The following is a 15,321-nucleotide window of genomic DNA, read 5'->3' on the forward strand; positions in this document are numbered from 1 at the left end:
ATTTCAATCCCACGCAAGAATATAGGTACGTTCCTTGTCCGATGAAAAATGAGACCTGGACGTTGTCTCCAGTCCAAGTAAAATAAATCATGTCATTTCGCATAAGTTCAACCCACACTTTATCATTTACTAGCGACGCCGTCTTCGCTTAATAAATTCTTATGAATTACACTATCTCTTGATGAAAGCCGTATAAAAATCCGTCCAGTAGTTTCGAGGTCGTGTCGTATACGGAGGTGAAATCGATGGCTGAGGGAGGACAGAATTAGATGGAAAATTCCCCACCGACAAGAACAAAGTTCAATTAATTAATTGATAATAATACATTCGAGTTTATCACGGTCATACAGACAGACATGACAGGGGGACTTTTTTAACTTCATTTAAGGATGTATGCTTGTAACCCTCCAATACATATAGAGATATACTCAATCGTTCGAGTTCGTAAAGTTAAAGTTTAGAGATATTTTCTACCTCTTAAACTTGATGTGAGACGTCCACTAATATAGGTAATTATATAGAAATGTGTAAAAGGCATTCCTGGGTTATCCACTCAACCAATCTTCATGAAATTTCGCATACACGTATAATTTGCAATACGGTAAAGGACAAAGGGTAAGTGGTTTCATTCCGGAAAACTGTTCCCGGTGAGAATTGAATTATTAACTAAATATGTCTGTATCTAAGATCTAGAAGTAATAGGTACCTGACAAGCGTCCTTCCCTCCCTCAGGATATCCAGCGCAGATCATACCCTCAGTGACGTTCAGGTCGCGGTGTTCCAGCCACTGGTTGCAGAGGTCCCGGTTCAAGACTGGCACTTCCACCTCGTTCACAGCTGGCTCGTATTCGCTCACTAAACAATAAATAAATATATATGACAAATCACACAGATTGAGTTAGCCCCAAAGTAAGTCCGAGACATATTGTTATATAAATAAATATATTTAACATTCAAAACTTAGGTCAATCTGAAAGAGATCATATTACATCGTGACTAATGTAGCAGTCCCTTTGTCCAGTATGATCGTCACACGGCCACAGAGGTCGTCAAAAATAATAATAATATGATTTTAGCTATTATCCCAACACCTAGTGGATATATTTATAGTTTGACGTTTTAATCTTGACAGTGAAATTATCTGGAATTTGCAATGATTTTTTTTCTTTATAAATAAAATAACTAGCAGCTGTGGGATTTAAACTCACATTTCTGTAGAAATTGGTTAATATAATCAATGCCAAGATAGCGAAATATGTGTGTCTACGCCACATCATCAGGCATGTCGTGATACAATCAAATACTCACTATCCTTATCATCCCGCTTGCCCCACCCGATGACAGTGCACAGAGTTCCTGGGGGGAGTATACGATTGGACGGCGGCAAGCAGACTGGCGACAACTGCTCGTGGTATCGCACTTTTACAGCCAGCTGGAAAATAACAACTGTTGACTGAAAGAACTCGTGAAAACATAATTACACCGTTCATATTACTTGAAAATCAGCGTTATCTCCAACTAATTATTGTTGGGGATAACAGAAGCGGAAACACCTTTGTCGAATTATAATTATTAATATTTATTTCTTCATCGTAGTTGTGAAAACAGCATCAAAATCCCTGCAGCAGTTTTTGCGTATATCTCGAACAGACAGACGCAGCAGAAGACTATATTATATAATATGTAAGGAAAATAATGGAACACTCTATATCGGAAGCCAAGATCTTTTCATTATTGACCCAGCGAAGTAAATATACCTGAAAAAGCGCGATGTCGTTGTCATGTGCGACGCCGACGTTGTACAGTGGATGCGGCACCACACGCCGGACCTTCACCTTCTGGCCGTAGTAGGCATGCGAGCGACGCCGGGTGATGCCCAGTTGTATGGTCCAGCCATTCACATCTGAGTGACTAGGAAGAAAATATTAGATTACAGTTTAACTGTTATTATGTCTTTTATTTCAGTAGTCTTACAACATTCAAGCGCTTAAGCTGCAACCGACTGATGATAATTATTAGGTCTAGACTATCATCATCTCATACAGAATTTTGGCGTGCCTATTTGAGAATTGCAACTAGGAGCAGCCAGTCGCCAGTGCTTTTTCTACCAATTTTACCAATTAAAGGTGACAGCGGTGGGATTGTTATCCAAAGAAGAGAATGATAAACATAGACTCCGTTCTCCTGCTTACCGGTAACTAAACACCTAATTGAAAAACTTGTCTGTGGAGAATACTCCAGCCGTACAATATTACGGGTACCATACTCTACAGACAGGACCTAGTTTTTGAATTCTTAGATAATCGATGATGAGCTTCCACTAACTTGCCAACGCAGTGCGAGGCAGTCAGCACCCACTGATCAGCGACCAGCACGCCTGCGCAGTAGAACACCTCCTCAGGCCCACCGAGGATAGCAGCCAAGAACGGCCAGTCGCCAGGAGACGCTTCCACTCCACCCACTATTCGCTTCGATGCTCCCCCTCTTGTTCGACGCTTGCCGCATTCTGTAATACATTGCTTATTGTCATCTGAACAGACTTGCTGTAGCCACAGAAGGGATCACTCTCAGTGTTTCAGTGTCTCTTTCTTGGAAAGAGACTGGAGGAAGAACCAGAAGAAGGAGATACCTACAGTGGTTCTACTGTAGGGCGAGCTCATATGTACTGAATATTCTAACTGGATGAATATTCTACCTCTACAAATCAAAGTAAAATTTAATAAAAGTCCATAATATTACCTATATTGTAAGTAGATTTGTTCTTATAAGCGACATCGTGTAAGAATTTTCAAACCTCAATTAAATTATGATTTAAAATGCTATTTAATTAACTAGATTAATTTAGTTCCAAATTAGTCGGAGCTAAGCTAATTAAGTTAAAATTACTTCTTTAGTTATACATTTCACCTTGACGACCGACGACTGAAACGCAAATTGAAAATTAAGCAAAAACCCTTTTCAGGATGTCGGTAAACAAAATGTTGATATTGTGGTATAAATTACGAGGAAATAGCGATAAGTATAGAAACTTCATCTTTGTTTCTTTCAGCATTCGCTTTTGTTTCTAGAGCAATTCACTCGTTCCTACAAAGTTGCACAAACTTATTTTGTTGGTGACAGCAAAGTTATGTACTTAAGTGTGTTTTGTAACGGTGCCTACTTGGCAGTCGGTGCAGTAGCATCAGTCCCTCAGTGAGGACCACGGATCGTTATAACACAACTCGAAACGTCTTGGATGTAAGAAAGTATTGGATGTAGAATTTAATTAAAACACGAAAGATTAAACTAACAATTTATACAGATAAGTATTAATTTTTGTTATTAAATCTCCAATGTTTTCGTTGTTAATAAACAATGTACTTAATGATATTTTCCAAAGAGAAACCTGTCACATTGCCCGTTTGAATTCACCAACAAAGTTGTTAAGGTAAAGTAAACAGGTAGGCACCAAATTTGTTTGTGCCCGAGACATAGTTCCGACATTGTTTTAAACTTTAGATTGGGTCAAAATGGAGCCGGAGAATCATAAGTTGTATACAGACTGTACATTTATACTATTGTTATAGTTTTTCACTTGATTTAAAGCTCATAATCAGTTCAATTTGAAGCTAAATTAGAAAAAAAATATATATTTTGTTATTTTTAAATTTTATATAGAAAGGTGCTCTTGAAGGTCTAATTTAGGAAGGCGTTGGGTTTCAATTCGGCTTTAAAAATAAACATATTTTCTAATAATATGTAGAAGAGTCGCGTACAAAAGACAGTGAAGGATTTTATTGACATAAATCGCAGAAAATATTTATTTTATTAAAATTTCTCTTAATTCCACCTAACGTTCATGGCTTGTACCACAACCAAACAGAGCCCACCTGCCGCCTTAATGTCGGTCCTTCACAAAAACATTAATGAAAGTTTCGGCAGTCACAAACACTACACAACCGCCCGCTATATTATCTGTGCGATTCCCGAGGTTGGGTCGAAGGATGTTTTGCCTTTAGGCGACTTGAATGAAATCTGATAATAAAAAAATGGTTGCCTGTAAAGTCGGTTTTACGGGCGAAGATTTTACGTGACAACGTCTTTTTACGCGCGCGGCAGACCGATCATAGTTGAGTGGGAGAGAGACGCAAGGCATTCGGCGGGCCTCTCTCTCGTTCGGTGACTCATCGTAACGTTACCGGGCGTTACACTTTTTCATAAGTGACTCCCAGCCGCAACCTAATTTAAGACGTTGTCACGTCAAAAAAAAACTCAAAAAGAAATATGAAATAGGTACGATGGAAAACAAAGTAAAAAGTCTGATTGCTCGTAAAAGCAAGAGAAAAATCTGCTAAGATACAATCGCTTGATATTCTAAGATCACAAATTCCATTACTTAAGTTCTGAATTATATTTGATAAATGGAAAAAGGATCCGATATCTCACCTGAGCAGTGAATGTATTAGTCACTCGCACCCAATATACCTACCCGGTTTGTTTGCGAAAATGTCTGCGAAATTTTATATTTATTTGCAAAGGTTTTATATAGAAATCTTTTGAGGAATGCTTTTAAAAACGAGAAATACTTATTTAATGGGGTTTTCGAAACAATTTAGTGGGAGCTGTCAATAAGATGGGTACTTACATTACAATGGACACTTCAAAACATTACCTAATTAAACTAGGTACCTACTTACCCGGTACATTATGTAAACACATATTAGGTACATTTAGGACTAATTTCTTAATTGGACCTTCGATGGATAAAACTTTTCAGATGGGTAAAAATCAGGATACAATCATTTAGATTAGATTATGACAGGGACAATTACAGGTAGACCACCACGTTGTAAGCAACTAGGTATCTCGTATGTTTTATTATTATGTGCGTGTGCTCTGAGGGCCACTCTCTCGAATTTCTTTGAAAACATGTTCAGGATTTAGTGAAGATTCCCAAAGAATTGTGAAAGTTGGAACCAGATTTTGTGAAAATCAAATAAGGGAATTATGGGCTTTAAAGTTGGACCCTCAATCCGCACATAGAGGATTGAGGGTCCACTTGTACCGGATAAACTAAGGGCACTAAAGAAAAAGTCTTTACGCCAAAATGTAAGATAATGCCAAGCAAAAATTGCGGACACAAGAAATTACAAGAAAAACATTGTATTATTTTCCATACCTGCGTTCAAAATGGACCCTCACGTGGAAAGATTATTACGCTTATAATAACAAAACCATTAACTTTTGGCTACTCTTTGAAACCCTATATTATAGTATATAAATTGTGACATTTTGTGAAAGAAATAACAGATCACGATATCATGTTGGTTAAAAATTATCACCTAGTTAAAATTCGGACCCTCAGTCGTCCACTTTTTGGTTTTCGTTTTGTTTCGCTTAACGTATGATAGCTAACAAAAACACAAAATTGTCTCCTTTTGTGGAAAAAAATGTGCTACAAATACAGTACCATTGGTTAATAAAAACATCTTTTATTGTATAAGAAAATCAATTTTAATTTAGTATGAAAATAATGAAATAGGGTGACAACATTTTGCATAACTTACTAAAAATTATTACTAAAAATAGCTTTTTCAGAATGTTTTTTTTTAAATGTCTAAAATTTGTAATGGAAGCAGCGTTGGACTTCATTTACCCTTTTAAATTGCAGCATAGATTAATAAATGTAGAGTTATCGGTATTAATAAACTTGGTTCGATTTTTCTCTTATTATCATCATAACATTGGAAATTACTATTTATTAAAACATGACATTTGTAATGACCAATACTATCTGAAAAGGGTGGAGGAACAAATTGAATAGCTCCGATGAGTTCATATACCTTTGATTTTATTCTTATTGTATATGGAATATTCAATAAGCAATGCTCACCGGTACCGTTTAAGTCAACTGTAATTATAACGTGTAATTCGTAATTTACAGATACGTTAGAGCCACAATGAAGACATAACTTCGATGATTCGTCAAAACAAATCGCGTCCTCCAAAGACTCAATCCCAAAAACGGATAACATATCCAAATTGAGTGGTAAGAAAGCAAATTGTCTTTCAATTGAAATCGATGTACAAAACTCGTTAACACATCGTTTTGAAAATAAGGCACTATAAAAATGATTCAAAAGAACAGTTTCATGAAAACTTGCCACATTACTTTGGCAATCAACAATAACGACGTCGTTATTTAATTTTAGTAAAGATTCTTTAAAGTAATGTTTAAGTGCTAAATCTGCTCGGATTTTGTATGGATCGTAACTTATTGTTGTACCTGCCAAACATTTAATGTACATTGAGATTAATTCAGAGCTGAACATGTTAATCAAATCATGTATATATTGATTTTGAATATAACCGAAACACAAAAGAAAAAATGTTGAATCTAGTCCGCACGTATTTATAATTTTTGTTTGTCTATTATTAACTTCAACAGTAGAACATAAGTTACCGTTTTGCATATGTTTAATTTGTTTAAGTATTTTAGTAGCTGTATCGTCATCTGTACCTTCTCCTCTCCAATTTTCAACTAATGAAGGCTTATCTGAAAAAACGGAGTCCTCATTAAGTACTTTAACTAACTTGGCCTTTTTTATAATTTGTTTTTTCTGAGAATGTTTCCTTTTTCTTCTATTAACACCTGTTTTCTTCACAACTTTATTGGTAACTCCATTTTCTAGGTCAACTTTTGAGGACTTAAGGTCACCTTCTATATATTGTGCAAAAATCTGAATGAATTCATCTATTCTGTATTTCTGTGTTTTAGTTTTGAAGATTAAATGTTTAATTGTTTTAAAAAAGCTTTCCACACCCGCAGACGATGGAGTCAGATTGTCAGATTTAAAATGAGAAACTAATATATTAGACCATAGTGGAAGTTTGAATAATATCCTACGCAGTGTAGCCGCAATTGTCGGCAAATAGAATGGATTGTCTTCTCTAGCATCAGTATCGTGATTATCGTTATTGTTTTTTTTTAAAAGAACTTCTTTATCAAACCAAGAAAAGAAATCGTTATTAACTTCATGTTCCTCAATTACAAAATCTATACTCTCGGTGTGTTCATTATCATCTAATGGTGGAGAACAAACGTCTTTATTTTTTAAAATGCTGTCGAGTTTTCTTTTTGTAAAAGATATTTTTTTACTGTAGCACACGTCTAATATGTCCTTAATAGTACTTTTCAAATTATCAAAATCTTCACATTTTTTTAAATAATATATGCATCTAATATAGAATAATTTGATTTCATTGTCAATTCCTTGTAGACATGGTAAATTGTGCAACGTTTTGATGAAGTGGCTCGTATCGAGTCTAACATAAACAGGTGGCATTTCTAGATTGGTTCCACTCAAAATATAAAATAAATGTTCAATGTATGTTTTAGTAGAAGTGAATTCAGTAAAAGTTGTGATCACAGCTGATATTAATGCTGCACAATCATCAGTTATGACTTCTTGAGGCTTCATCCCATCTACACTATAATTCCAGATCCTTAACCAATTACAAATAGATACATGGCTATGAGAATCAGTTACCATCTGAAAAATTGGGACGGAACGCAAATTTTTATCGCACGTGATTAGTCCTTGGTACAAAAACAGACGTTTGGTAATAGTTGCACCATTTGGAAGAGAAACTGCTTTAAAAATTGAGCCTGTAGCATCAATAGTTATTGTTGACCTATTTGTTGTTTCACAGTACACTTTGTAGAAATCAACTTGTTGTTGGCTCCAAAAGTGGACAGTAACATTTGGAAATGTAATAATTTGGCGAAATAAATTTTTGTATTTGTCGTCATGAGACATAGTCAACAAAGATAAAACGACATCATTGTGAAATTGCCGGCCAATCCTTTCATCTGACTTAATTTTCCGTAGGGCACTAATAGTTGGTAATACCGGTGGAGATGATACATTTTTTAAATCATCAGGTCCCTCAGATAATAGCTCAGAAGCTAAATCTTTGTGCACTGCGATAGCCGGTCTGTGTTTTAATATCTTCGCTAACTTTTGTCGCTTATACGGGCTCAGCTTAGATTTTTTTAAGACATTGTGTTTGTTTTCGAGACAAAAGTTCGATACACTGCAGGAGGCTGTATGAAAATTGTGAGTCCTTTTAAAAATATTAACATTGATTTGTGCATTGCACTGAGAACAGTGGCCTTTAACTACGACTTGTTCACTTGAAATTTTGCTCGTCTTTAGAACCCATGTGCACGGTAATTTTGAATTCAGCCAAATATTTTCTTTTAGCATTGTCGACCATTTAAATTTAGGTAAAGTTAAATAAGTCCTGTAGCGGTTAGAATCACACCGTTTCTTGATAGATCGAACGGGTTTAATTTTTTCCCACTCATGTACATCAATATCAAACGAGAATGATGAAGAATTATTGACCGACTCTTTAGCAGACACAGAATCAGCAGTTGTTGTGGTGTCTATTGAAGGGTTGGTGTCGATAACATCGCTGGACAGGTTTTCTGTACTTATAGAACAGCGATGCCGCAAGAATGACATGTGCAGAGCTTTACTAGACATTCTTCCATTAATTTCTTGAGACATTTTTAAAAATATTGGATTGTTATATTTAATGTGTACATCTTGCAGATTAGCTATATATTTTGTAAATAATGATATTTGTTCTTCTATTGGAACAGATGGTATGCGTCCTCTTGGCATGGTTATAGGTCTGTTGAGAAAAATCCCTATTATATTATTAAATAAAATATACGTTATCAATAATTTAGAGAAGATTTTAATCAAATTTCATAATAAAGACATCATACATCTGGTAAATTACAATAGTACACTATAACAGGCACTTATGCGTTAAAACATTATAGATACCTGGGCGAGAAAAATCTGACATCAGTGTAGGTCAGATATACACGTGAAAAAAATCAATATCATAGCAGTATATTCAACTTTAGGAGAAATTTAATTAGTGTGTACCTAATAGTAGTTGTTAAATTATAAGACTAGGTAGGTACATATCGAAATCAGACTTACTTTAAATCAAAAGTTTGATTTCCTTGAACGCGAGTGTCTTGCTTGTACAAAGATACGATTGCACATTAAATATTTATAAATGCATTAACGTAATTATCACTGTTTCATAGAACTCGCAACAAATCCTTATCACCAATCACTTCCGATGCACTCACATAAACGATATTGCTTACTAAACTAATAGCGACTATTGTGCAACACAAAAACATCACTCAGAATTAACACTACCTACATTAAAAATTAAAGGTGGGCAAAAACAAAATTAATGTCACCCTACCCACATACATTAATAGTCAATTCAGTGTAAATTAAAATTTGTTGTTTTAACGTTATTATTATTATTAACAAATTATATCAATTATTTAAAAGGGTAAATGAAGTCCAACGCTGCTTCCATTACAAATTTTAGACATTTAAAAAAAAACATTCTGAAAAAGCTATTTTTAGTAATAATTTTTAGTAAGTTATGCAAAATGTTGTCACCCTATTTCATTATTTTCATACTAAATTAAAATTGATTTTCTTATACAATAAAAGATGTTTTTATTAACCAATGGTACTGTATTTGTAGCACATTTTTTTCCACAAAAGGAGACAATTTTGTGTTTTTGTTAGCTATCATACGTTAAGCGAAACAAAACGAAAACCAAAAAGTGGACGACTGAGGGTCCGAATTTTAACTAGGTGATAATTTTTAACCAACATGATATCGTGATCTGTTATTTCTTTCACAAAATGTCACAATTTATATACTATAATATAGGGTTTCAAAGAGTAGCCAAAAGTTAATGGTTTTGTTATTATAAGCGTAATAATCTTTCCACGTGAGGGTCCATTTTGAACGCAGGTATGGAAAATAATACAATGTTTTTCTTGTAATTTCTTGTGTCCGCAATTTTTGCTTGGCATTATCTTACATTTTGGCGTAAAGACTTTTTCTTTAGTGCCCTTAGTTTATCCGGTACAAGTGGACCCTCAATCCTCTATGTGCGGATTGAGGGTCCAACTTTAAAGCCCATAATTCCCTTATTTGATTTTCACAAAATCTGGTTCCAACTTTCACAATTCTTTGGGAATCTTCACTAAATCCTGAACATGTTTTCAAAGAAATTCGAGAGAGTGGCCCTCAGAGCACACGCACATGTTTTATTTGATACTCTGATTTTGATACTCTGCTCTTCTCGAAGATACTATTAGGTAGGTAACTGGTAACTGTGGTATGCCACAGTTTAATAAAGAGTAGGTAGACTATTAGGTAGTTAGAAGCGGTGGTGGCATGGTTAAAACGCCCGCCTGTGGCCCGAAAGGTCCTAGGTTCGAATCCTACTCGTGCCACGTAAGTTTGTATACCATAACGACTCATGTATAGTAATTTTCATTGACCACCAATTGCTTTCGGTGAAGGAAAACATCGTGAGGAAATCTGCACTTTGGTTGATTAACCTGTGTCTGAAACGAAGAAGGCAATGGCAAACCATTCTAAAACGTAGTGAATTAAGTACATATATATTCTTTGAACCACTTCATTACTAGTGCCAAGAAAGCTGGTCTAAATCGACACTTTCAGGCTTTCTTGCAGTGATACTTTCGAAGACTTCATCAAAGTAGGCACAACGCATTCTTGATAGAAATGCATGAAACGAAAAGTATAATTATTGTGAACTAGCTGCGCAACGGGGCTTTGCTCTCGTTGGAATTTCTGGATAATACGTACCTACCTACGTGTACCAAATTTTATAAAAATCGGTCCCGTAAATTTTGCGTGTAAGAGTAACGAACATACATCCTCACACACTTTCGCATTTATCATATTAGTAGGTTGCTAAGTACATATGGTTATGGTGTTTACTAGATTGGAATAAGGCAAACTGCTCAGGTTATTGCGAAACTTCGACACGGGTGTTAAGCACGCGTTTGTATTAGGTATAATAACTGTTGAAAAGTTAATATAATACAAAAAGTTGTATTAACTGTTGTATTAACTTGCAATTGTATTAACTGTTGTATTAATTGTGTGTGTGTTTTGACTATAAGCTAAGAGAGCAAAGGCTCTCTTAGTTTATAGTCAAAACAGCTGTACTAATGTCTAACACGTGTGCAACACTCGATAACACAAGAGATAATTTAATTAATATTTTCGACCCATATATGTCATTAGTATCGAAAATGTATGTTTATGCAACAAACGTAAATTCTTTTTTTGGAAATTAATACTGGAATTGGAATTGGAATAAATGTACCATTTAGGTACATTTACATCTGTTTTATTTACCAACCGATAAATCAGTATCTTCACCTACAATGCAACTCTATGAAGACTGACATATTCGTTTTTCCTCTTGCAATTTGTGTGGCAGGAAAATGGGACGAAAGTGCGTAACAACCAGTAGAAACGGGCTCTGTAGGATTTTGTCAATTAGCGTAGGTACACGGCCATCTAACTACCTACTATAAAACCCTATGAGGTAAATGGACCATACCCTACCGGAATATTGAGTGCTGTTACTAAAAACAATAGTTCAACACCAAACAATGTAGTTTTATTGAAATTCCACCGGTTCATATTAAAATTATCCAGGTAACGTGTCTCCCCGTACATAAACCTTCAGTCTTGCGCGAGATTAATATCAATTTTTATTAAATTCCACGGGACAAAAGGCTGAAATAATTTATCCCAAGAGCCTGTTAACGATGTTTTCAAACCGATCAATCAACCGCTTTAGATTTAGGGCTTGATTAATCCTAAAATCCTACGCATTTCATTTATGAAAATATGGTTTTAGTCGCTTAGGTATTTGGAGCTTCTTTAAATAATCATTTCACTGGCGTGTCTGGACTCTGGAGACTTCTCTACCACGCAAATTTCACAAATAGCCGACTTCACGTCTTCTTGTCGAGTGGGATTCAGACCTGTATGTGACCATTTTCGTTGAACTTCTTGTCTTTATTCATGTTTATTAGCTTAGTATTAAACTTGCTGATGCCTGCGACTTCGTTCGCGTGGCCGTACATTTTTGGTAAGGAGTAAAAATTATTAGAGAAATTTAATTGTACAGACAAATGTAACGATACCTATACATACAGAAGATGCTAATCAGACTGAAAAAGTATATTTTCTATAGTTTAGCTGAACTATTATGACTCTTCTTCAGGTGTTCCAGATCTTCGATTTTTATATCTCAACAGGAAATGCTCATCAGGCTGAACAACTTTTGTTAAGGCGTCATTTTAATATTTCCTATAGTTTAGCTGTACCATCATAGTACTCCATCAGGTGTTACAGTTTTCAAAATTATTTATACCCTATATGTAGCTATACAACAAAAAAGTTTCATTCAAATCCGTCCAGTACATCCAGAGATTAGCGTGTGCAGACTTTGTTTTTAATTCTTATTCTATTACTGATTCTCTATCGATCTCAATATTTTTTATTTACATGTACAGAAACACTTTTTTTTACTGTTTTATTATAATATGTATATTATATGTATTGATGATGATATTGATTGATTGATATTAAGATTATAATTCGTTCTTGTTTATTTTTTCAATGTACCTACGTGGGAAAAAAAGTCTGCACTTGTTTATTTTTGTTGGTCGCAAGCAAACAAATCATATTGTCTACGTACCTATCCCAATATAACTACTTATAGGTACTTATTTAAATAATCTCGTTAATAGACCTAAGTGAACAGAGCAGATATCTCGGCAAGAGGGTCCTTCTTACCTTTTCATTAACCTATGTCATTTGACGGCTGATGGGAAAATAGGGTGATCAACGCAGCTCCGGATTATACTAATCTGATAACTTGACAGACGATCTCCATGACATGCCCACAATATATGAAGTAATACCCATGTAGCCACTGCATAAATTTGTATTGATAACTTTCCAAAATGTTTGGTTGGTTTGATTGAATATTTATTCGTTTAATGTTATCGTTGTTGATGTTAAAGGTTGTTGAGGTAATTTAATCGGGTTATACTGAGCATTAATATCATGTCTTGGATTCACACCACAAAGTCTACAAGATATCCAGACATATAAGATACTAGCTGCGCCCCGGAGCTTCGCTCTTGTGGAAATTTCGTGATAAAAATAATTATATATATTATTCCAGGTTAGGTATACCAAATCTTAATAATCCGTCCAGTAGATTTCGCGTGAAAGAATGACAAACATACACGCATACATCTAAATTTTCGCGTTTTTAATATTAACAGTATAGGTAGTAGGAGTTTTTATTTACCACAATAAAGAACTACTGTTTCGCGATAAAGTAATAAGCGACATAAAAAACAAACTTCAACGACTCAAGGGCATATCTATCCGTCTGCGTCGCGAAACGACTGAACAAGCCGTAATATTTCCCCGTCAGATGCGGCCGTTACAAATGGCGGGAGCCGAGATGCGTTCTTAACGTTGTTATTGGCTTTCCACAGACAGTACCTTCGTCATACACTTGGGCTCAGCTATTTCTCGACGATTGTAATAAATAAGTATTATATTACATAGAGTAGGTTGCACCAGTCACAATGAATTTTCTTGTCATATCGTTGAATTTGTATTCTATAACAGATTTTTCAATTTTATGCTAAGAAATAAAATAAATTGATAAAAATGCAATGGTGGCTCTAGTGCGCGACTCCATAGCGCCATAATGGAATAACCGCTACGTGTAATGAAAGAAAACAAAGAAAAGTACAAGAATGTTATGGGTAATAAAAATTACAATGTCTAGTTTCAACACTAATGAAAAATAAAATAAAATTACAGCTCTCGGTTGTGGCAATACAGTGGAAAATATAACTTAAACAAGTTGCAAACACAATTTGTACAGCGCTGGAAATTGCATTACGCTAGCAATATCATTTAGTAGGATTATTTTATGGTAGACCTTTGGGATGGCTGACGCGTCAACTCGTGAACGGGTGCTGACAAGAAAAAGAACGGCTCGATTCCTATATATTTTGTTCGGTTAATCACATAACCATTTTACCAGCGTTTTACCAGCACTTGAGCAAAAACAAATATAACATAGGTATACTTTTTAACTAACTTAGAAGTAAATTTTTCACAACAATAAGTGATGTAAGCATGTCATTCGAAGTTGAATACAAACATTTGTTTAGTACGAATTAGTTATCGCAACTAAAAGCTAGTTAGCGAGTGAGTATTTGAGTCGGACAATTGAATATAGTGAATTTATGAGTTCCCATTTTACTTTTTGAGGTACGGAACCCTAAAAAAATAAACAATACATAGTAATAATCGTAAGCATTTTATACTAAGTTAATATTTATCAGTTTTTGTTGACATGAAGCTTGCTTTTAGTAAAATTGCCTTTTAATTCACATAAAATCAAGATAAGGCAGTTTTGACATACCTAATTGGTTATGTTGTACAAATAGTTTCAATGTACGTTTATTTTATGAATATGTCAATCAAACAAAAAAAAAAACCAAACCAATCTTGTAAAACTCCTCGTCTACCCACATAATTAAAAAAAATAAACTACTTAATTTAACCATTAAACGCCTGCGTCAGACTTTCATAAGCTGTCATAAATATAAGTCTTTAGAAATACGTCGCAAAAGAAGCTTTGTGATCTTTGCAATGGGGTTCAAATTCCTTTATGTCGGGAACCACCTCATTACAGGTAACTACCATCGTAATTTTGCTATTTAATTCAATCGCACCATCGCTCACACTGTTATGGGAAAAGGTCCGGGAAAAATAGAAATTTTCAATGTTTCCAATGAAGTTCAACAGAGCAGCTGTAACTTGGCCTTTTATACATTTGCTAGTAGTTCATAAAACTGCCGTCATACGGAAAAAGGACGCATCTGACGTTTTTATCGAAAATGAGTTTCATACTGATTCGGAATCAGGAGAATAAGACGCATCTGCTAGTATTTTTAAAGTTTGCTAAAACAAACGCAACCTATAAAATCTGACTGCAAAATAGGACGTATCTGCAATATTTCACTAATGATACTAATTTGGATGGACCTTTCTGTTCTATAATAAATTGAAAAGACATATTTAAATAGAAATGTCTTTTTTTAACACAGTTTTTGTAATGTGTCATATAATGAAAAGGCATTTCTATATTGTAATAAAAAGAAAAGTCGGATTGGCGAAGATGTGCCTCTTTATGTTAGCATTGTTCACTTATGTATACCAGGCGTAAAACTACCTAGACGCAAGTGGCAGTAGCGTCCTTTTTTCGTAGTATCGTTTGATGTGCGGGGACTGCGGGGTAAAGGAGGAGTTCGTGGCACGTTGTCCGCACAATCAGTTGCGCCTAGGCAGCCG

At 34.9% G+C, this 15,321-nt stretch overlaps 1 protein-coding gene across 1 annotated transcript in view; it reads right to left on the reverse strand.

Annotated features, from left to right (window-relative positions):
• The window catches only part of Corin (corin), an 89,980-nt gene that overhangs the window by 7,117 nt on the left and 67,542 nt on the right, over nucleotides 1-15,321 (reverse strand). The window contains exons 13-16 of the mRNA XM_053752947.2: nucleotides 2,326-2,506; nucleotides 1,758-1,911; nucleotides 1,309-1,432; nucleotides 707-855 (exon numbers count right to left, since the gene is read on the reverse strand). Of these exons, the coding sequence (XP_053608922.1) occupies nucleotides 707-855; nucleotides 1,309-1,432; nucleotides 1,758-1,911; nucleotides 2,326-2,506 (608 nt within the window). The remainder of the gene's footprint in view (nucleotides 1-706; nucleotides 856-1,308; nucleotides 1,433-1,757; nucleotides 1,912-2,325; nucleotides 2,507-15,321) is intronic.

Source organism: Plodia interpunctella, chromosome 2, assembly GCF_027563975.2.
Source record: "Plodia interpunctella isolate USDA-ARS_2022_Savannah chromosome 2, ilPloInte3.2, whole genome shotgun sequence".
NCBI lineage: Eukaryota > Metazoa > Arthropoda > Insecta > Lepidoptera > Pyralidae > Plodia > Plodia interpunctella.